Raw genomic sequence first — 24,789 nt, 5'->3', positions numbered from 1 at the left:
GAACTGATATTAGAAATTAAAAAGATAATTAGGTATGTACCCTAATAAGTGTTCTTTTTTCTACCTTGAGTCATTAATGGCAGAACTTAGTGTAGATATAATTAATGTAATACGAAAAAAAAGAGGGAAAAAATAGAATCAAGGTTTTCTTAGGTAGATATAATTTCGTGTTGATCCTATGCTAGAATATACATTTAAAATACCTATTCATGGCATGTGCCTATTCGATAGAATCGATGGGTACTTGAAAATTAAATGAACAGCTACGGTTCTTTAGATTAGTACATAATACCTACTCTTTGGTGAAAAATACAGAAGGTCCTTCAACGGTTTCTCTAACAACCCCAGTTTTACGGTATTATGTTGAAATGCATTTGGAGCTTCTGAGCAAAAAAATGGACCAACATGAAGTCAATCTGAGACGGTAGACCTGGCCGTATAGGCACCTAATCCCTGTCTCCAGATACATGAACAGCTACGGTTCTTTAGATTAGTACATAATACCTACTCTTTGGTGAAAAATACAGAAGGTCCTTCAACGGTTTCTCTAACAACCCCAGTTTTACGGTATTATGTTGAAATGCATTTGGAGCTTCTGAGCAAAAAAATGGACCAACATGAAGTCAATCTGAGACGGTAGACCTGGCCGTATAGGCACCTAATCCCTGTCTCCAGATACATGTTTGCTAAGCAATAAGATACAATAGACGTTCCCAACCCTAGAGAAAACTTTCAAATTTCAAAAATTTAGTGATAAGGTGATAGCTCTATAAAATGTTATCTATATTGTACACCTACCTAGTAATTTTAAGGTGGATACTACCTGATAAAAGTGAAAAATACAGAAGGTCCTTCAACGGTTTCTCTAACAACCCCAGTTTTACGGTATTATGTTGAAATGCATTTGGAGCTTCTGAGCATAAAAATGGACCAACATGAAGTCAATCTGAGACGGTAGACCTGGCCGTATAGGCACCTAATCCCTGTCTTCAGATACATGCTTGCTAAACAATAAGATACAATAGACGTTCCCAACCCCAGAGAAAGCTTTCAAATTTCAAAAATTTAGTGATAAGGTGATAGCTCTATAAAATGTTATCTATATTGTACACCTACCTAGTAATTTTAAGGTGGATACTACCTGATAAAAAGTTGGAATTTAAATACAAAAGAATACTGATGTTTTAAACACAAAGAAAATGAATGAAGACAAGAGAAAAATACTACACGATCACACGAGGTATCTGAACAGTTTATACGTTGCCTAGCAACGGGACTCTAAATATACAGAGGGTTTCAAATGCTCTCCCTTCTATCAAGATTTCGTAGCCTTGCATATTTTATTATTATTACTTTTTAAATGGGTTTAACGCCACCGTATAACTGCTGAGGTTTTTAGTGACGGGAGGTTTATCATTCATCCAGCTACCCACCTCTTCACATTAACCTCACCCAGCATGAGTGGAACCGGGAAAAGCCAGCAGTACGAGGTTGGCCAGATGGTCACCCCCTGATGAAAAGTTGGAATTTAAATACAAAAGAATACTGATGTTTTAAACACAAAGAAAATGAATGAAGACAAGAGAAAAATACTACATGATCATCACACGAGGTATCTGAACAGTTTATACGTTGCCTAGCAACGGGACTTTAAATATACAGAGGGTTTCAAATGCTCTCCCTTCTATCAAGATTTCGCAGCCTTGCATATTTTATTATTACTTTTTAAATGGATTTAACGCCACCGTATAACTGCTGAGGTTTTTAGTGACGGGAGGTTTATCATTCATCCAGCTACCCACCCACCTCTTCACATTAACCTCACCCAGCATGAGTGGAACCGGGAAAAGCCAGCAGTACGAGATTGGCCAGATGGTCACTAATCCAGATACCAACTTCGCGCAAGGTTGCTTAAGTTCAGTGTTCCATTGGGTCAGTGCTCTGGCAACGGGGTTTGAACCCAGTAGGTATTTTCGATATCAATCCGGTAAAGCACCACCAACACTAAGGCCAGCGACTCACTATCAGGTAGACCTGACAGGTACAACCGATCAGGTCTGTCTGATACCTGATGGGCACACACACTATCAGGTAGACCTGACAGGAGTGACAGGTACGGTTGAAAAGGTCTGCCTGTCAAGTCGTTTGAACCCAGTAGGTATTTTCGATATCAATCCGGTAAAGCACCACCAACACTAAGGCCAGCGACTCACTATCAGGTAGACCTGACAAGTACAACTGATCAGGTCTGTCTGATACCTGATGGGCACACTCACTATCAGGTAGACCTGACAGGAGTGACAGGTACGGTTGAAAAGGTCTACTTGTCAAGTATACCTGATACCTGATGAGCACACACACTGTCTAGTAGACCTGACAAGCGGACCTGATCAGGGGTACCTGATAGTGAGTGGCTGGCCTTAGCCACAGAGAAGGGCTTTTGTTAACCTACGAGTGTGTATTTTACATTGAAGGACTATAAGTTCCGGTGTACAATGTACATATGAGACATAACATAACTATCTGTTTGAGAATTTTCTCACAAGTTGTACTCCATTAAACTGATAGCATAATGGTACAACTTGTTCTAAGCTAACAGTCTAAATAAAGCACTATACTTAGGTTCTGGTTATGTACCGGGTTAGGCTTGCTAGGACTGTGAAAAGAGAGAAAAAAAGAAAATCAATTCAAGCCTAGCCTAAACCAGTACATAACCACAACCTTATGAGTAGAAGTTATAACTCTTGTGAACCCCATAAAAAAGATTCTACAAGAGAAACCTAATAATGTGTAGGTACTAACAATATCAACGCACGTGCGAAATAAAAGCATTCACATAATTATTAGAGAAATACAATTTTTTGATTCCCAAATAATCAAACATGAGACCCTATATAATTTCAAGTGGTGGTTATGTTTACCCAGGGCTAGGCTTGAACTTGTAAAATAGAAGAAAAAAAAAATCGAATAGAACATAATAGTAATAATTTTTCAGTTGGGGTACCTGATAGTGAGTGGCTGGCCTTAGCCACAGAGAAGGGCTTTTGTTAACCTACGAGTGTGTATTTTACATTGAAGGACTATATTAAGTTCCGGTGTACATATGAGACATAACATAACTATCTGTTTGAGAATTTTCTCACAAGTTGTACTCCATTAAACTGATAGCATAATGGAACACCTTGTTCTAAGCTAACAGTCTAAAATTCTATATAAGGCACTGCTTATACTTAGGTTCTGGTTATGTACCGGGTTAGGCTTGCTAGGACTGTGAAAAGAGAGAGAGAAAAAGAAAATCAATTCAAGCCTAGCCTAAACCAGTACATAACCAGAACCTTATGAGTACAAGTTATAACCCTTGTGAACCCCATAAAAAAGATTCTACAGGAGAAACCTCATAATATGTACTAACAATATCAACGCACGTGCGAAATAAAAGCATTCACATAATTATTAGAGAAATACAATTTTTTGATTCCCAAATAATCAAACATGAGACCCTATATAATTTCAAGTGGTGGTTATGTTTACCCAGGGCTAGGCTTGAACTTGTAAAATAGAAGAAAAAAAAAATCGAATAGAACATAATAGTAATAATTTTTCAGTTTTTTCTTCTTTTCATTTTTCAAGCTTAGTCTAGCCTGGTGTATAACCACTACCTTAACGTGCAATTAACTTGCTCATTCGATGAAACATTGAAATTCAGACCCAAAATGAAATACGGAAACAATCCATTTTCATCGCCTGAGACCATCAGGATTGAAAATCTAGATATGATTTTTGGGTCTGAATTTCAAAATGAATCATTATTGGTACCTAATTTAAGCACAAATCACAGATGAAAATGAATTTCCCATTTTTGGTACTCCTCCTATTGGTGGAAGAACATCGAAAATTTCAAAGTTCAATAGGCCACAACTACGGCCCTGGTTGTCGGATCAAGCTCAAACATGTACCAAAGAATTTAATTTTTGATGTTATTTAATATGGTGCGTCACAATTAGGGGGTACCTCTTAAAGATTTTGAAGTTGATTCCCAGGGTCGCCTGGCTCCGGCCGAAATTTGGCGAGTATTAAAAAGGTCATTTAAAAAAAATTCAGCTTCTCGTCTTTAGCCGTTCAAAAATATTCGGGGGTTCCCGGACTTTATAAAAAAATGAATAAAATAAAATTATTAATGAGACCTTGGTTAAACTGCTAATCAAACATGAGACCCTATATAATTTCAAGTGGTGGTTATGTTTACCCAGGGCTAGGCTTGAACTTGTAAAATAGAAGAAAAAAAATCGAATAGAACATAATAGTAATAATTTTTCAGTTTTCTTTTCTTCTTTTCATTTTTCAAGCTTAGTCTAGCCTGGTGTATAACCACTACCTTAACGTGCAATTAACTTGCTCATTCGATGAAACATTGAAATTCAGACCCAAAATGAAATTCGGAAACAATCCATTTTCATCGCCTGAGGCCATCAGGATTGAAAATCTACATATGATTTTTAGGTCTGAATTTCAAAATGAATCATTATTGGTAGGTACCTAATTTAAGCACAAATCACAGATGAAAATGAATTTCTCATTTTTGGTACTCCTCCTATTGGTGGAAGAACATCGAAAAGTTCAAAGTTCAATAGGCCACAACTGCGGCCCTGGTGGTCGGATCAAGCTCAAACATGTACCAAAAAATTTAATTTTTGATGTTATTTAATATGGTGCGTCACAATTAGGGGGTACCTCTTAAAGATTTTGAAGTTGATTCCCAGGGTCGCTTGGCTCCGGCCGAAATTTGGCGAGTAATAAAAAGAAATGTCATCTTAAAAAAATTCAGCTTCTCATCTTTAGCCGTTCAAAAATATTCGGGGGTTCCCGGACTTTATAAAAAAAAGGAATAAAATAAAATTATTAATGAGACCTTGGTTAAACCGTGGGACTAAATGGACTTTTCAGTCTCATTCTGGCAGTATAAGCTGGGTATATTCCATTCAATTACCTACTTGCAGACAGTTTTTTTTATATATATAATATACATTTTGTAAAAATCTCCTTGATCTGTATGATAGCATTAAACATTAACTTAAAAACAACAATCAATTTTCTTAAAAAAAATAATAATAATTATAAATTTGACTTACAGTTTTGTAGACTCCCTCTCCTCCCACGTTGACATCACATAAAATGCTACATAACAAATGGTAGGTATAATTTAAATAAAAATGTTGGTTAGGAAAAAAAAATGATACTTAAAAAAGAGTGTGAAAAATTTCAAAGAGAGAAAGATAACCTATTATTATTTATGTACCTAGGCGGTGGCATAAAAAGAAACCCTCTTTCTAAAATATATACCAATATTCCATGTTTTTCAACGGGGATTCGAACCGCCAATCTCTGGATACAAAGTCAACCGTGATAACAATTTTACTAGGTACTGAAGAAAAACATAGATATAATTATTTTCGATAAACCTAGGTACATAGTACCTACATAAAATCATGAAAGTGATTAATATGTATTTCACTGAGAAAGATTAGTAGGTACCTCCATGATAGGTAATCTTGTTTTGAGTAAAAATGAGTGTTTTGAGTAAAAATTAAAAAGGATTCACAGAAAAAGATCATTTACAGAGCGAAAAAAAACAAAGGGTTTTGAAGCTCATTTTGATATAGTAAATAATTGAAATTATAATCCATTGAGCTTTGTCAGAACTTAATGTCCTAGTCTGAGAATTGAACACGTTTTTGTGGGCGTCAATAAAAAAAAATACATTAATTTAAGGAATTCGAAATAGGAAAGTAGATACAGGATAAAAAATTCGTCAAATGATTTATTAAATATAAAATAATTTAAAAAATCAAGTGCTCTCTCCCCTTTTACACAATTATGTGTATCATATTATTATTGAAGGTTTAACGCAAAAACGGTTTATAGGCCATAAGAATTACAATAGGTTAGAAGTCATTTTTGTGTCAAACCTCTCAATTGTTATTTCTATCTCTCAAACAAGACTGTTTGTCTTTGATCATAAAAGAGTTGAGTTTAAACTTCCCTAAAAGTTACATGCAACTTAAGAATCTTCAATAGCTTTGAACTTTAACTGAAGGACCACCATTGAATGTGTTCCTGAACAAAATTGTAAACATGTCCTCTAAACTACATTGAGAAAAACAAATAGGTAGAAAACAGATAATAAAAATAACAGAATGAAATATAAAGAATTACAGAAAATCAACATAGAAATAAATACAATAGATACACACAGCAAACTTGATTATTTTGTTGGAAAAAATTAATGCGAAATATTGTAATAAATAAACATTTTGTAGAGGAAACCTGTACTTATGTAACGAGAAAATATTGTTACCTCTAATGTCTAATATATTAATATGTATTATTATTACCTCTAATGACGAGATCGTGAAGATTCCCCTCTCTCTTCTTCCAAGTTTTTCAACGGGGATTCGAACCGCCAATCTCTGGATACAAAGTCAACCGTGATAACAATTTTACTAGGTACTGAAGAAAAAAATAGATATAATTATTTTCGATAAACCTAGGTACATAGTACCTACATAAAATCATCAAAGTGAATAATATGTACTTCACTGAAAAAGATTAGTAGGTACCTCCATGATAGGTAATCTTGTTTTGAGTAAAAATTAAAAAGGATTCACAGAAAAAGATCATTTACAGAGCGAGAAAAAAACAAAGAGTTTTGAAGCTCATTTTGATATAGTAAATAATTGATTGAAATTATTATCTATTGAGCTTTGTCAGAACTTAATGTCCTAGTCTGAGAATTGAACACGTTTTTGCGGGCGTCAAAAAAAATTACATTAATTTAAGAAATTCGAAATAGGTACATAAGTGGATACAAGATAAAAAAATTCGTCAAATGATTTATTAAATATAAAATAATTTAAAAAATCAAGTGCTCTCTCCCCTTTTACACAAATGACTGTTATCATATTATTATTGAAGGTTTAACGCAAAAACGGTTTATAGGCCATAAGAACTACAATAAGTTAGAAGTCATTTTTGTGTCAAACCTCTCAATTGTTATTTCTATCTCTCAAACAAGACTGTTTATCTACCGCAGCCCGACGAGACTCTCGTTCCCTAGAGACGAGACAAAATATATACGTAATTATGTATACCTATAATGGAAAGTCATAAGTCATAACGTTTGGCAGGGGACGTTAAACAGGCAACAGACCAGCTTAGTCTGGCTAGGGGACTTTAAACAGGGAATAGACCAGCTTAGTCTGGCTGGGGGACTTTAAACAGGGAGTAGACCAGCTTAGTCTGGCTGGGGGACGTTAAACAGGGAGTATACCAGCTCAGTCTGGCTGGGGGACTTTCAACAGGAAGTATACCAGCTTAATCTGGCTAGGGGACTTTAAACAGGGAGTACTTAGACCAGCTTAATCTGACTGGGGGATTTTTGACAGGGAGGATACAAGTCTGGATTTTCCTTGCTAAAGAAATAGCAACGGTTGAGTGCGAAGGGCATCTACTCTATTGAACTGTTAGTATAATGGAACAACTTGTTCTAATCTGTTAGTCTAAACCTCTAAACAAAGTACTACTTATACTTGTATCGAAATTTTGCAAAGTGGACAAGTTTGTCAGGGAAAGACGAGAACATGAGTCCGAAACGACTACTTAAAGCTGAGTGCGAAGGGCATCTACTCTATTGAACTGTTAGTATAATGGAACAACTTGTTCTAATCTGTTAGTCTAAACCTCTAAACAAAGTAGTACTTATACTTGTATCGAAATTTTGCAAAGTGGACAAGTTCGTCAGGGAAAGACGAGGACATGAGTCCGAAACGACTACTTAAAGCCTGTTCCCACGTGTCCTGAGCTGCATCCGATTTTTTTTTACTTCCGAATGTCCTGTAGGTAATGTAATTTGAAATGATGTTCCCATTACACACGACACGATTTAAGTGGGACCGGGCCTTTACCTGTCACTCAAGAGTCTGATTGAAGCACTGAGAAAATAACCACAATGTTAAGCAACGTTCAGAATGACTACTTACCTGTCACGGTCACGCTCGGATCCTCGCTCACGTTCTCGATATCTCTCGTCATAGTACGATCTGAAAGTTCAAACCAATCGGAATATACTTAGCTAATATTAAAGTGTGCCTATACATCGTCGACCGCGTCGATCGACGAGGTGAATTTACGAGTATGTTGTCGAGGCAGTGTGGACGGTTTCAGTCAACATCGATCGACGACCGGTCGATTGTGTGTGGACACAGCTTTAGAAAGCGTCATTAGGTAGTACACAATGCATTTTTTACGAGATAAGCCGATTTTATTATTTATTTATTCATTTTTATTTTATTTTCGAACCACCAACCAACCTCAGTGGTGCAGTTGTTAACGCGTTGGACTTTGGATCTGGAGGTTGGTGGTTCGAGTCCAAGTCATGTCATGAAATTTATCTAGGTGAAATAATCGGGGAACGATGTTTGTGACAAGCATTTAAATATGCTTAACACAATTAAAATTCCTTTTTTTTTTTTTATTTTATTTTTTGTAAAAATTTGAGACCCTCCTACACATCCGTGAGAGACGTCTGAAATGCTGCATTTTGTAATAAACAATTATATAAGGAGAAAATCTACATTAAAAAAAAAAAAAAAAAAAAACATTATCTTAGAGAAATTGAAAACAGGCATTTGATGTTGTCAAATGACAATCCTTCAGTGCTTTTAACACCCCAACTATAACTAACCACATTAATTTATTCGATTAACTTTGAAGGCACTGGGCCTCTCATTAAAAGATGGGTAGGATAATGAATTTCATTATTACAAATCTCATGATAGTGAAACATTATTCACAATTATTTGTCCCATCTCCAAAAGTAGATAATAGCATAATATTACAGTATAATTTTTATCGAGAAAAGCATTCACAGATAACATCAGAGTATCCAAGTTTATCAACCAAATAGGCTTAATTGAAATTGACACCTGTAAAGTAGGAGAAATTATTTTTCAACAAATGGGTTTTCATTTGAAAAGCCCAATGACATTCAGAACTGTGCTCTTTGGAAATATTTACTAGATTTAGTTTATAGATTGTTATTTTTGATTAATAAAATACAAGGTAAGAATATGAATAAAATACAGCATAACCCTGAAATTTAAAGAACCAAGAATACAAGTCCATTGAGCAGTTTTTAAAAAACGACACCTTTTTGTTTCAGATCTAGTCCTAGAGCAGTGATTCACAAAATGGGCACTATCATATCAAAAGATAAAACGGTGATTCAATTGCCCCAACATTTTGGATAAAATAACAGGACAGATGTTTAAAAACCGTCCTTGATTTAAAGTAATATTATAATAATAAAAATAAGAGTCACTGCCCTAGGAGAACAAAAATCAAACAAAGAAGAGGAACAACATTTTAAGAAGAACCTAGAGCAGTGATTCACAAAATGGGCACTATCATATCAAAAGATAAAACGGTGATTCAATTGCCCCAACATTTTGGATAAAATAACAAGACAGATGTTAAAAAACCGTCCTTCATTTAAAGTAATATTTAGAGGAAGTAAAGATTGCAAGATAGAGATGGAGTTAATGAGATGCTGTGTCCCGTATTGGGGATGTGTTGCATTTCATGTTATTTTAGAGAGGTAGGTATTATACATATTATCAAACTATCAAGGGCAGGGAAAACCTAGACTCTCTGCAAATCGAGTGTGCCGGAAGGCATGTGTTGTGTTCCAATCCACTCGACCCCAATGTTTACAAGAAAAAAAATAATAACACTTTGACTTTATTTTAAAATAAAGACAGTCTGGACTTTCTTGTATGCTATGTTGAAAGCCCAGAAGAGGTATGTATTATCTGTTAACGTTTCGTTTTCGTAACCTTCTGGTCTTCGCGTGTTCTTCCGTCTTTTTTCCATGTACTGTTAGTGTCTTCCGCGGCTGTTCTACTACTTAAGGTGATAGCTCTATAAAATGTTATCTATATTGTACACCTACCTAGTAATTTTAAGGTGGATACTACCTGATAAAAAGTTGGAATTGAAATACAAAAGAATACTGATGTTTTGAACACAAAGAAAATGAATGAAGACAAGAGAAAAATACTACACGATCTCTCACACACCTGAACGGACACATCAAACAGTGTCCTCTCCACCAGATCAAACACCTCTTTGGTGCGAGGTCTCAATTCTACAGCTTCTGGCTCAACAGTGACTAGGGGCTCTCGGGACTGAAGAGATCGGGAACATGCGTCCAATTCCAAACTCAGGCCCATCTGTGAGTATGAAAACACACACCTGAACGGACACATCAAACAGTGTCCTCTCCACCAGATCAAACACCTCTTTGGTGCGAGGTCTCAATTCTACAGCTTCCGGCGCAACAGTGACTAGGGGCTCCCGGGACTGAAGAGATCGGGAACATGCGTCCAATTCCAAACTCAGGCCCATCTGTGAGTATGAAAAGTACACGATCATCACACGAGGTATCTGAACAGTTTATACGTTGCCTAGCAACGGGACTCTAAATATACAGAGGGTTTCAAATGCTCTCCTTTCTATCAAGATTTCGTAGCCTTGCATATTTTATTATTACTTTTTAAATGGGTTTAACGCCACCGTATAACTGCTGAGGTTTTTAGTGACGGGAGGTTTATCATTCATCCAGCTACCCACCAACCCACCTCTTCACATTAACCTCACCCAGCATGAGTGGAACCGGGAAAAGCCAGCAGTACGAGATTGGTCAGATGGTCACCAGATACCTGATGGGCACACACACTATCAGGTAGACCTGACAGGAGTGACAGGTACGGTTGAAAAGGTCTGCCTGTCAAGTCTACCTGATACCTGATGAGTACACACACTGTCTAGTAGACCTGACAGGCGGACCTGATCAGGGGTACCTGATAGTGAGTGGCTGGCCTTAGCCACAGAGAAGGGCTTTTGTTAACCTACGAGAGTGTGTATTTTACATTGAAGGACTTTAAGTTCCGGTGTACAATGTACATATGAGACATAACATAACTATCTGTTCTAGAATTTTCTCACAAGTTGTACTCCATTAAACTGATAGCATAATGGAACAACTTGTTCTAAGCTAACAGTCTAAAATTCTATATAAAGCACTGCTTATACTTAGGTTCTGGTTATGTACCGGGTTAGGCTTGCTAGGACTGTGAAAAGAGAGAAAAAAAAAAGAAAATCAATTCAAGCCTAGCCTAAACCAGTACATAACCCCAACCTTATGAGTACAAGTTATAACTCTTGTGAACCCCATAATATATAAAAGATTCTACAAGAGAAACCTAATACTATGTACTAACAATATCAACGCACGTGCGAAATAAAAGCATTCACATAATTATTAGAGAAATACAATTTTTTGATTCCCAAATAATCAAACAACGCGTGTATAAGAGAGAAACATTTATTTAAATACAAATGAATGGGTAAGAGGCAGAGCGGACCAAGTCCAAAAATTGACTTTTTGAGGATTGTACATTATTGGAAACAGCACGAAAAGATCTTATTTTTACTTTTTCATTGGTTGCTGATTTCACTTTAGTGTTGAAATGAGAGCAAAAACAAAATGGCTATCTCTATTTAAACTTTGACTAGTCCTAAACTTTGACTCCATTTATCTCAAAACGCCTTTTTTTTGGACTTGCTCCGCTCTGCCTCTTAGCCATTCAATTAAAGCACCCTGTGAAAGGCCTACCTTGATAGCTTCCTTGTATGGCGCAAACACAGAAGCGCTATCTCTCTCCCAAACCTCAGCTAGAATGAACTCTGCAGGCACCTTCATCCATTGGTTGTCCACACCGAGATGTTCGCCCACCTGTGTAAACAAACGTGAAGAAATGAGTCCTATTTTATTATCAGCCTCTATGGTACTTTCGCCTAGGAGATCGGAGTTTTCAACTTCACTGGCTGCCATGGTGTTTACCCACAGAAACCCACATATGAAAACCTAACTTAAATGAGAGACAGACTCTTTCAATCTTGGACTCCCATCCTATAGTTGCGTAAAGACTATGAAATTCCACCCGACTGGGCTTTGGGACGGGAATAGAACCCGCGACCTAGCGCTTACAAGATAAAACAAGACGCGCTGCGCTGCCATCAAACTAGCCTCGGAATTGTTTAAATAACTTATGTCAAACTTTCTTGAACCCGCCTACGAGTCTCCTTAGAAACATTGTTTGTTCCCGGATAGATGAGTAGTGAGCGCCGTTCTTAAGGTGTGTCCACACATAGTCGAAGGCCGTCGATCGATGTGAATTTGTTGGCAATCGACGTCGATCGATGGTCGATCAACGGCCGGTCATTAAACTCACATGAAGGGGTAAACGCTTCGATGTGCGAAACACTTCATCAGAAGACATGATTTTGTACTTCATTGTCTCTGCCACTCACCTTTCTTCACAATCTCTGTCTCTATCACTCACCTTTCTTCACAATCTCTGTCTCTGTCCCTCACCGTTTAGACTGCAGGAGTAAAGGGACTTTTCCGTCTCATTGTGGCAGTATAAAAAGGGTATATGTTCTATTCTATTTTTTATTTCTTTTTTCCACAACCTCTGTCTCTGTCACTCACCCTTTTTCACAACCTCTGTCTCTGTCACTCACCTTTTTTCACAATCTCTGTCTTTGTCACTCACCTTTTTCGGGTATATGTTCTATTCTATTTTTTATTTCTTTTTTCCACAACCTCTGTCTCTGTCACTCACCCTTTTTCACAACCTCTGTCTCTGTCCACTCACCTTTTTTCACAACCTCTGTCTCTGTCACTCACCTTTTTTTCACAATCTCTGTCTGGTCACTCACCCACGCCCCCCCCCCCGGAAATTCGTTTTTCTCCTCTACTGAACGTCAGACTCAGAAAAATTGGGGTCGAGGGGGCCCGGCCACCCTGGATACGTCCCTGCCTTTACATTGTATGGACGTGATAATAAAGGCCATGATAAATAAACAAACTTTCATGGTGGGTTTCACCAACCTCCTTTCTATCCTCAAACAGCCTGTTAGCTTAACAGCCCTGTTAAGCCAATACAAATTAAATGGAACTTAACTGGCTGTTAGTTTAACAGAAGTTCAAACACTGATGTTGGATTTCACCAATATTTATTAAGTCATTAGAACTCCTGTTAAGCTAACAGCCAGTTAAGTTGCATTTAATTTATATTGGCTTAACAGGGCTAGGGCTGTTAAGCTGACGGGCTATTTGAGGCTGGAAAGAAGGTTGGTGAAACCCACCATGAATAAATATTGGTAAAATCCAACATCAGTTGTTTTCTTACCACACAGTTGAGGCTGATCTGCTTTATCAACCAAATAGGCTTAATTGAAATTGACACCTGTAAAGTAGGAGAAATTATTTTTCAACAAATGGGTTTTCATTTGAAAAGCCTAATGGCATTCAGAATTGTGCTCTTTGGAAATATTTACTAGATTTAGTTTCTAGATTGCTATTTTTGATTAATAAAATACAAGGTAAGAATATGAATAGAATAGAGCAAAACCCTGAAATTTAAAGAACCAAGAATACAAGTCCATTGAGCAGTTTTTAAAAAACGACACCTTTTTGTTTCAGATCTAGTCCTAGAGCAGTGATTCACAAAATGGGCACTATCATATCAAAAGATAAAACGGTGATTCAATTGCCCCAACATTTTGGATAAAATAACAGGACAGATGTTTAAAAACCGTCCTTGATTTAAAGTAATATTATAATAATAAAAATAAGAGTCACTGCCCTAGGAGAACAAAAATCAAACAAAGAAGAGGAACAACATTTTAAGAAGAAAAGAAGAAAAAAAATAATAACACTTTGACTTTATTTTAAAATAAAGACAGTCTGGACTTTCTTGTATGCTATGTTGAAAGCCCAGAAGAGGTATGTATTATCTGTTAACGTTTCGTTTTCGTAACCTTCTGGTCTTCGCGTGTTCTTCCGTCTCTTTTTTCCATGTACTTTTAGTGTCTTCCGCGGCTGTTCTACTACCTAACCTCTTCTGGGTTTTCAACATAGAAACGAGTGTCCATGATAAAGTAAGTCTAATTAAGGTTCTATATGTATATTTTATAGAAGGAAAACATATAACATAGCACATTAGCACATATAGCCCTGTGTCTTTTGGTTGGTTTCGATAAAAATAGATATTTTAACTGTGGAATCCAGCCAAAAGAATACAATGTGAGGAAATAAACAATGACATTAATACAACACCAGACAACCACTGTTCAGACGTTCAAGGAATTTACAAGACCACTTTGTCTAGATGGAAAAATTATAACAATTTGCCACAAAGTCCACAAACCAAGTGGAGCTTTAGCACTTACACAAGTCATGCGTGCATAACTGTACACATCTTGTACTTGAACGTCTGAACAGAGTTTTGAAACAGAGCTTTGGTGAGACATATTAGGCCCAACATAGGGAAAATCAAGAATCAACAATAGTCCCTTGGACCTCTACCCATCAATAAACACATGAATTTTCAATAAAAATTTGAATAGCAACTTGTACAGTTAGAGTCGGTGCATACATAAATTAGAAAATAGAATTCACAGATATAAATAGACCTTTAGGGGATATTTAAATCAATCGAAGTGTACAATGTACATATGAGACATAACATAACTATCTGTTTGAGAATTTTCTCACAAGTTGTACTCCATTAAACTGATAGCATAATGGTACAACTTGTTCTAAGCTAACAGTCTAAATAAAGCACTATACTTAGGTTCTGGTTATGTACCGGGTTAGGCTTGCTAGGACTGTGAAAAGAGAGAAAAAAAGAAAATCAATTCAAGCCTAGCCTAAACCAGTACATAACCACAACCTTATGAGTAGAAGTTATAACTCTTGTGAACCCCATAAAAAAGATTCTACAAGAGAAACCTAATAATGTGTAGATCAATCGAAGAAGAAAGTGCAGCGAATTGAATTGACTAGAAAAATATATAAGCAATAATTTATTATGACAGAGTACGAGTAAGTACAATCAACACAATAAATAATGCATTTATCAGAAGGCATTTTATGAATTTGCCCATTAGGAACAATATCCAATATATGTTAAAAATTGACATAGAAATATGATCCAGGTTAAACTATCAACTTCATAATAGGACAGCAATAGGCAGAAAGGAACCAAGAGTACGAGTAAGTACAATCAACACAATAAATAATGCATTTATCAGAAGGCATTTTATGAATTTGCCCATTAGGAACAATATCCAATTTAAAAATTGACATAGAAAAATGATCCAGGTTAAACTATCAGCTTCATAATAGGACAGCAATAGGCAGAAAGGAACCAGTCAACAAAAACCAACTTTCAAAAACCCTCAAAAAGGAGTAGTTATTAGGTATTTTCAGAGAACATAATACATAAAGAGCCTTAAATGAGCCTAATCTTTTAACAGAAACAAACCACTGAACAAGAACTGGGAGTAAAAAAAAATCTTTCGGTCGATTTAAATTTACATATTTTTAGACTGCTCTTTTCTGCCTAATGCTGTTCAAAATAGACTGGAGAGTAAATGCTGCTAACCCTCAAAAAGGAGTAGTTATTAGGTATTTTCAGAGAACATAATACATAAAGAGCCTTAAATGAGCCTAATCTTTTAACAGAAACAAGCCACTGAACAAGAACTGGGAGTAAAAAAAATCTTTCGGTCGATTTAAATTTACATATTTTCGGACTGCTCTTTTCTGCCTAATGCTGTTCAAAATAGACTGGAGAGTAAATGCTGCTAGCACGTAAGTAGATGCTGTTACAGATTTGTACAGGTACAAGAAGGTGCTTATCAAACAAAACAGTCTAAAAGTACACTATGAAAGTAACAATGGTGTTAGTAAACATAAAGGTACATAATGGTAAACGTTTCTCATGGTATTAGAATTACCCTAAATAACGAAGAGAACAAATAGTAGAAACTAAAAACTTGTAGGCACTTAGGTACTACCTTCAAGCTGCTACTTAATATACAAAGAAGGAAGGATTTTCCCGTAGGATAGTCAGACTTCAAAATTTGATTAGTAAAATTGAGTTGGACTTCTTATGGAATTAGAATAAAATCTTTACCTTCCTTATCCTAATAAGTTCGTAATTTATGCCTTCAAATTTTTAAAAAAAAAAAAAAAAAAACAGTCTAAAAGTACACTATGAAAGTGACAATGGTGTTAGTAAACATAAAGGTACATAATGGTTAACGTATAGGCTTCTCATGATATTAGAAGTAGGTACTCTAAATAACGAAGTCCCAAGAGAACAAATTGGAGAAACTAGAAACTTGTAGGTAGGTACTATCTACAAGTTACTACTTAATATACAAAGAAGGGAGGATTTTCCCGTAGGACAGTTTTACTTCAAAATTTGATTAATACATTTTAAATGAAATTAGAATAAACTCTTTCCTTATCCTAATTAGTTAGGAAGGATTTTCCCGTAGGATAGTCAGACTTCAAAATTTGATTAGTAAAATTGAGTTGGACTTCTTATGGAATTAGAATAAAATCTTTGCCTTCCTTATCCTAATAAGTTCGTAATTTATGAAGTACCTATACAATAGTATTTTTACTAGGCACTTCGTAATATCTCACACCAGTGAGCTCAAGAATTTTATTGAGGACAGGTGAAATACATCCTATAGATGAAAATATTGGATGTTTTCCCCTCAACTTTAAGTACAAAAAAAGAAAAATATTTCATAAAATTCTTGGGACAGAGGAAGCGTACTCCTGATGCTTAGGCTGTTGCCCCTTGCATGGTCTGAGACAAACTTTGCAAGTTATGCATTTAAATACCTTGAACCTTCTACCTATTATGTAATGTTACAATAGTATTTTTACTAGGCACTTCGTAATATCTCACACCAGTGAGCTCAAGAATTTTATTGAGGACAGGTGAAATACATCCTATACATGAAAATATTAGATGATGTTTTCCCCTCAACTTCAAGTAAAAAAAAAAAAAACCATTTCATAAAATTCTTGGGACAGAGGAAGCGTACTCCTGATGCTTAGGCTGTTGCCCCTTGCATGGTCTGGGACAAACTTTGCAAGTTATGCATTTAAATACCTTGAACCTTCTACCTATTATGTAATGGCTGTTCATGAATTGCTAATAAACAAACTTGATTATTTTGAACTCCATATGAGTTTAAACTTCCCTATAGTTATACAATAAAAGTTACATGCAAGTTATGACTCTTCAATAGCTTTAAACTTTAATTGAAGGACCACCATTGAATGTGTTCCTGAACGAATTTACAAACATGTCCTCTGTACTAATCATTGAGAAAACAAATATGAAACAGACATAACTAACAGAATGAAACATTTAAAAATTACAGAAAATCAACATAGAAATAAATACAATAATTAATGTCAAATAAGAAGTAGATATTTTATTATGAGAACGAACAAAAGTTTGTATGATTCCTAATTTATATTAAACCTATGAATAAAATAATTACCACCTAAATCTAACCCTACACTCTAGTATGAAAATACTAAAACTTATGAAATAGAAACGTGAGGGGAAGAAAATGAGACTGCTGATTACTGAATCTGAGAAATCGCGTATTTTATTATAGTAATAGGTAGCTTCTATCCCCGGTAGTTATCTTTTGATCTGAGATAAACTTTTAACACATAAGTATAGATAAATCATCATTTTTCTGATTCTGTACGATTTTTGAAACAAGAAAAATTTGGGTCACCTTTTAGAAGACATGCAGACAGGGGTATTTGAGTCCGGAGATTCAAGTTGGAAGTTGAAGTCCTGAAGAAATTCGATGTTCTAGTTGTTCTGAATTTGAATTTCTGGTAGACGACTTCTGGTATTCTTTTTTTGTTGCTCGTAGAAAACTTTTTTAAATTCCGCTTCGATTTCTGTATCCATAAATTTATCAATCTGACTTTTCGACAGTTTCACCAATGGTTTTTACCACTTAAAATTGATTCTTCCGCTAGATACTAAAAGAATATTTAATTTCAATAGCTGAAAGTGCCCTAAACACTTTGCCCAAAAACCTAGCTTATTTCTAAATGACGAAAGTCAAAAACTTAAAAATAAATCATAAATCACCTATATGTAGGTTCCTACTTAATAGGGGGGGAAACCTTTAGAAAATCCATTAAAAAAGCAGTACATTTACGAGGATTAGGACTTACCTATCGAGCTAGGAGAGGATTAGGACTTACCTATCGAGCTAGGAGGGGATTAGGACTTACCTATCGAGCTAGGAGAGGATTAGGACTTACCTATCGAGCTAGGAGGGGATTAGGACTTACCTATCGAGCTAGGAGAGGATTAGGACTTACCTATCGAGCTAGGAGAGGATTAGGACTTACTTATCGAGCTAGGAGAGGATTAGGACTTACCTATCGAGCTAGGAGGGGATTAGGACTTACCTATCGAGCTAGGAGAGGATTAGGACTTACCTATCGAGCTAGGAGGGGATTAGAACTTGCCTATAGAGCTAGGAGAGGATTAGGACTTACCCATCGAGCTAGGAGAGGATTAGGACTTACCTATCGAGCTAGGAGGGGATTAGGACTTACCTATCGAGCTAGGAGAGGATTAGGACTTACCTATCGAGCTAGGAGAGGATTAGGACTTACTTATCGAGCTAGGAGAGGTCATGAAGGATCGGTTCTCCGCAATGGAGGCTGGTTGAGACAGAGGAGGGGTAACGAGAGCAATTTTGGACCTCGCCATTTTCTTCTTGGATTTCATGGTCTAGGAAAAGAGGAGGTTTCTGTCTGGAGAATTAGGAACAAAGAAGGAGAGGAAAGGAACTGATATTAGAAATTAAAAAGATAATTATGTACCCTAAGTGTTCTTTTTTCTACCTTGAGTCATTAATGGCAGAACTTAGTGTAGATATAATTAATGTAATACGAAAAAGTAGAATCAAGGTTTTCTTAGGTAGATATAATTTCGTGTTGATCCTATGCTAGAATATACATTTCAAATACCTATTCATAGCATGTGCCTATTCGATACTTGAAAATTAAATAAACAGCTACCGTTCTTTAGATTAGTACCTACATAATACCTACTCTTTGGTGAAAAATACAGAACCTCTCTCTTCTCGACGCTCTCTGTCTCGTTCTCGCTCAGGATCTACCGCAGCCCGACGAGACTCTCGTTCCCTAGAGACGAGACAAAAATATATACGTAATTATGTATACCTATAGTGGTAAGTCATAATGTTTGGCTGGGGGACGTTAAACAGGGAGTAGACCAGCTTAGTCTGGCTGGGGGATTTTGAACAGGGAGTAGACCAGCTTAGTCTGGCTGGGGGACTTTAAACAGGGAGTAGACCAGCTTAGTCTGGCTGGGGGACGTTAAACAGGGAGTATACCAGCTCAGTCTGGCTGGGGGACTTTAAACAGGGAGTAGACCAGCTTAGTCTGGCTGGAGGACTTAAAACAGGGAGTATACCAGCTTAGTCTGGCTAGGGGACTTTGAACAGGGAGTAGACCAGCTTAGTCTGGCTGGGGGATTTTTAACAGGGAGGATACTAGTCTGGATTTCCCTTGCTAAAGAAATAGCAATGGTTGAGTGCGAAGGGCATCTACTCTAATGAACTGTTAGTATAATGGAACAACTTGTTCTAATCTGTTAGTCTAAACCTCTAAACAAGAGTACTACTTATACTTGTATCGAAATTTTGCAAAGTGGACAAGTTCGTCAGGGAAAGACGAGGAGATGAGTCCGAAACGACTACTTAAAGCCCGTTCCCACGTGTCCTGAGCTGCATCCGATTTTTTTTACTTCCGAATGTCCTGTAGGTAATGTAATTTAAATCAGTGTTCCCAGTACATACGACACGATTTCCTTTACCTGTCACTCAAGAGTCTGATTGAGGCACTGAGAAAATAACCACAATGTTTAGCAACGTTCAGAATGACTACTTACCTGTCACGGTCACGCTCGGATCCTCGCTCACGTTCTCGATATCTCTCGTCATAGTACGATCTGAAAGTTCAAACCAATCGGAATATACTTGGTTAATATGAAAGTGTGCCTATACATCGTCGATCGACGTCGACCGCGTCGATCGACGAGGTGAATTTACGAGTATGTTGTCGAGGCAGTGTGGACGGCTTCAGTCAACATCGATCGACGACCGGTCGATTGTGTGTGGACACAGCTTTAGAAAGCGTCATTAGGTAGTACATTCGTTCTCTTAGCAGTTGTTTACCTCGCCTCTGTGATCCGTAGCTCTTGGCTTCGATACCGTGCAGAGTGTCTTGCAGAGAGCTAATCAGGATCTTACAGCGGTCGTCATTTGCCACTTTGCTTTGCTTGATGAGAGATATAGCCGTCACCAGGGTCTCGATAGCACTCGCGTATTCACCTGCAATTCAATACAAGTATAGTACTTATAAGTTCTTGTTGTTGTTGTTGCTGTTGTTGTTCTTCAGTTGTATCCGAATGGTGATGCAGAATAAAGAAAGGATATCTTTTTTTCTCTTTTTCTGCTATACACCGGGGAAAAGGTCTCCAGCCATGTTCAATTGGCTTGTCCTGAACCGAAGTCAGCCATCGTGAGGTCTTCTGTTCATTCTTTAAAAGCAGAGAGAACCCTTTGAAACCTGCCAGCGAGCTAGGCTGGATAGGGTTAGGTGTTCTTCTCCCTGTTTATAGTCCCACAGCTAGACTAGTAGTCAGTTCTACCTGATAGTGTGTGTTCTTGAAAGATTTGGGCACTAGTTACATACCTGGAAGAGGAGCTTTTGACGGGCACTGCTTCGGCAGGGGTAGGAGCCTCTACTGGTGATGCTACCCGGGTACTACTCCGTACGTGCGAGGAGCTGAAAGTTCAAGTTAACATGATTGTTTACATTAAAGTCAAGTTAACATGCATGTTTACATTAGGGTCGAGTTTTATCACAGTGGACTGTCTCAGGATTGAGTTCAATCCGAGGTTGACCTGGCTAAGGGAAATCTTTCCGATTACGACTCGATCGGACCTCCATTATTACAGTTCCCTCTATCAACGGAAAAGGTTCGTTTTCAGAAAGACTGGCCTTCTATCCTGTCCTTCTTCCCTTCATATTTGGGGAGATAAGACCTCAATTGTAACTGTTTCCACTATTATTTTTTTAAAAAAATAATAAATAATAAAACATATTTGAAGCAAAAAATCAGTTTGGATATACTTAGATCTGCAGCGCAGCGGCGGATTGCTCTCAGAATAGAGCTTGGAGATCTGCCCTCAAAGGGAAACCTCGAACCTCTAAAAAATTATAATAAAACTCTGATTGTGATGTTGGCTATTACCTGTCTTCACGGCTATGTCCTCGGCGATATTCCCGCTCTCTCTCACGATCTCTATCTCTACTTCTGGATCTGTCACGCGATGAGTACACCTCAGCATAGTATCTGAAACACACAGGTCAATCCAATGATAAATTCAGACCCGGTATAGTAAAGTGGGCACAGGGCTCGTCTTGGATTTAAGAAGTTCTAATTTTAGCACTTAGTCGAGAGGACTGGTCTCAAATTATTGAAAATAGAGTTTTTGCAAGCAAAATTAGCTTCCGGTAAACTGAAATTTTTAATGTTATTTGACGTAAACTCGTTTCTGCACATGTGCGGAATTCCATTAACGTTAAAAAGTTCAATTAACGGGACGCTAATTTTGGTTGCAAAAATTCTCTAATAAGGCCTACTGCACATTGGAAGCGTAGTCGCGCGATGCCGCCGGAAAATCCAAACCTACGAAAATGATGCAGACCTCTCACACTTTTGGAGACATGAGTCGAGCGAGTGACTGCACAGGTCTCTCTCATTTTCATAGGTAGGTTTGAAATTCAAACTTTCAATTTTTAAGCGACTCCGCACGATACCACCTGAAAGTACAAGCTAAATCATGCAAATATGACGATAAGCTACGGAAAAGAAACGAAGAGACCAAAATAACCAAGTGGGGAGAAAACATACAACTAAATAATCGACGAAATCACTGAAAGAGAAAGCACAAAAGAAGTCATAAACGACTAAAAAAAGTGAAAATAATACAAGACAAGAAAGAAAATGAACTAGTGAAGTAGTTCTAGGGTGCATAGGTCTTCATATTTCTTCGGATATAAACTGGAAAACGTGCACAACGAAAGTCAACAAGAAATGGTAAATCTAAAAATAGAACCAAAAAACACGAGAGAGGCAAATGAAGAACAAAAAATCATCAACTAAAAAAAATCAATTAAACTAGGTAAGATTAGGTGGTGTTTGAACTCAGTCTAGATTTCTAGAAGGACCCTTTCTTATGGTCACTGTACACACCTTGCACACGGGAGATTAAGGTTCGCTTCTCGGCAAAGACGAAGAAATTTTAATCGTGGTAAATATGCTCAAAAATACTCAACACAGTGTCGTTCTTCAAATAATACACGGTACTACATTTCGACTCAACTTGGCCTCGAACCCCCAACTTTCAGATCCGAAGTTCAGCACACTAGCTACTAAGCGGTCAGCGCGGTGGACTTCGAATACCGCGAACAAACCGTGAACCAGTTGCGAATACCGCGAACAAATTGCGAATACCGCGAACAAACCGCGAATACCGCGAATAAACCGCGAATAGCGCGAACAAATCGCGAGTACCGCGAACAAAGCGCGAATACCACGGACTAACCGCGAATACCGTGAAAAAAATCGCGAATACCGCGAAGACACTTCGCTAATACCGCGAACAAATCACGAATACCTCGAACAAACTGCGCATAGGTACTGCGAAAAAAACCACGAATACCGCAAACAAACCGCGAAAAAACCGCGAATACCACGAACAAATCGCGAATACCGCGAACAAACCGCGAATACTGCGAAAAAACCGCGAATACCGCGAACAAACCGCGAATACCGCGAACAAACCGCGAATACCGCGGACTAACCGCGAATACCACGAACAAATTACGATCGTAAACAAACTGTGAATAACTCAAAAGAAGACAATATATGTAACTTCTATCTCAAAGGAATCTCCAAACCAATGGTCAAAATGTAGGAGAAACCTCCCCTCAACCCCCTACATTTCCCCTGATCCCCTACTTTTTTAGTTTTGGTAGTAGGGGGTCAAGGGGAGGTTTCCTCAGACCTAGATTTTTGTCAGAGCTCATTCTCTCTTCTGTTTTCAGAAAGGAAGGTTCTCTGTCTTCTCTGTTCCCTCTCTCCTCTCTGACATCTCCAACTCCAACTCCAAATAACCAAATATTTCAACTTGGTTTTTGGGAAATCAAGAGGTCCTATTGGAATATTTAAGATTACCAACGAGTCTCTCCTATGTAACTTTTCACAAGAAATCGATTGGTGGTAGAATGTGCAATTAATTATTTCAATAGCATGTATTACAACAGAAAACTTCTTTCAAAGGAAGGAAATATGATAAAATTTAATGGGAAGTAAAGAAGCAAATTGCCTCTTCCTAGTATTCTACCAATCGGACAAAGACCACATTATGGGATTGAAATGCTTCTATTGCATTAGCACTCTAGTATGAAAATACTAAAACTTATGAAATAGAAACGTGAGGGGAAGAAAATGAGACTGCTGATTACTGAATCTGAGAAATCGCATATTTTATTATAGTAATAGGTAGCTTCTATCCCCGGTAGTTATCTTTTGATCTGAGATCAACGTTTAACACATATAGATAAATCATCATTTTCCTGATTTTGTACGATTTTTCAAACATGAAAAATTGGGTCACCTTTTAGAAGACATGCAGACAGGGGTATTTGAGTCCGGAGATTCAAGTTGGAAGTTGAAGTCCTGAAGAAATTCGATGTTCTAGTTGTTCTGAATTTGAATTTCTGGTAGACGACTTCTGGTTTCTTTTTTTGTTGCTCGTAGAAAACTTTTTTAAATTCCGCTTCGATTTCTGTATCCATAAATTTATCAATCAGACTTTTCGACAGTTTCACCAATGGTTTTTACTACTTAAAATTGATTCTTCCTCTAGATACTAAAAGAATATTTAATTTCAATAGCTGAAAGTGCGCTAAACACTTTGTCGAAAACCTAGCTTATTTCTAAATGACGAAAGTCAAAAACTTAAAAATAAATCATAAATCACCTAACTATATGTAGGTTCCTACTTAATAGGGGGGGGGGGGAACCTTTAGAAATCCATTAAAAAAGCAGTACATTTACATTTCTAAATATTTTTTAAATGGGACAAAAAAAATAATTAATATTAATTATTCTGGATATTTAATGTAATAAAAACACGGAGTAGCTTACATTTACGGAATATTTTTTTAAAAAAGTAAGAACAATCTTCTTCGATGTTGGGGGTCACACAAGACAGAATAAATTAGGGCCAACAATCAACACCTAGAACATAGTAATTCAAAACAAAATTCACGTGACACATACAACAAAATGGTAAACAATGATAAATGAAAAGAGAGTATCGCAACTAAAAAGATAACTAAATACTACCAGTATTTACACACAGAGTAATAATCAGAGATGGGAAAAATAGGTGTACATTATAAACAAATCGTATTGTTAAATTAAAAATATTCTCTTAGAGAAATTGAAAACAGGCATTCGATGTTGTCAAATGATAATTCTTCAGAGCTTTTTTTTAAACACCTTAACTATAACAGTACTAACCACATTTATTCGATTAAATTTGAAGGCACTGACTGGGCCTCTAATTAAAAGATGGGTAGGATAATAAATTTCATTATTATAAATCTCATGATAGTAAAACATTAATCACAATTATTTGTCCCATCTC

The 24,789-nt window shown here is 36.9% G+C and overlaps 1 protein-coding gene across 1 annotated transcript in view; it reads right to left on the bottom strand.

The window, feature by feature from the left end:
- LOC103523636 (cleavage and polyadenylation specificity factor subunit CG7185-like) overlaps positions 1–24,789 on the bottom strand; it is a 53,037-nt gene that overhangs the window by 2,419 nt on the left and 25,829 nt on the right. The window contains exons 16-20 of the mRNA XM_026833056.1: positions 21,321–21,422; positions 20,759–20,851; positions 19,953–20,012; positions 19,113–19,183; positions 6,393–6,420 (exon numbers count right to left, since the gene is read on the bottom strand). Coding sequence (XP_026688857.1) covers positions 6,395–6,420; positions 19,113–19,183; positions 19,953–20,012; positions 20,759–20,851; positions 21,321–21,422 — 352 coding nt within the window. The 3' untranslated portion in view covers positions 6,393–6,394. The remainder of the gene's footprint in view (positions 1–6,392; positions 6,421–19,112; positions 19,184–19,952; positions 20,013–20,758; positions 20,852–21,320; positions 21,423–24,789) is intronic.

This window comes from Diaphorina citri, unplaced genomic scaffold (assembly GCF_000475195.1).
Source record: "Diaphorina citri unplaced genomic scaffold, Diaci psyllid genome assembly version 1.1 scaffold84, whole genome shotgun sequence".
NCBI lineage: Eukaryota > Metazoa > Arthropoda > Insecta > Hemiptera > Psyllidae > Diaphorina > Diaphorina citri.
The sequence above is the reverse complement of the archived record's forward strand: the minus strand, read 5'-3'. Positions and strand labels throughout refer to the sequence as shown.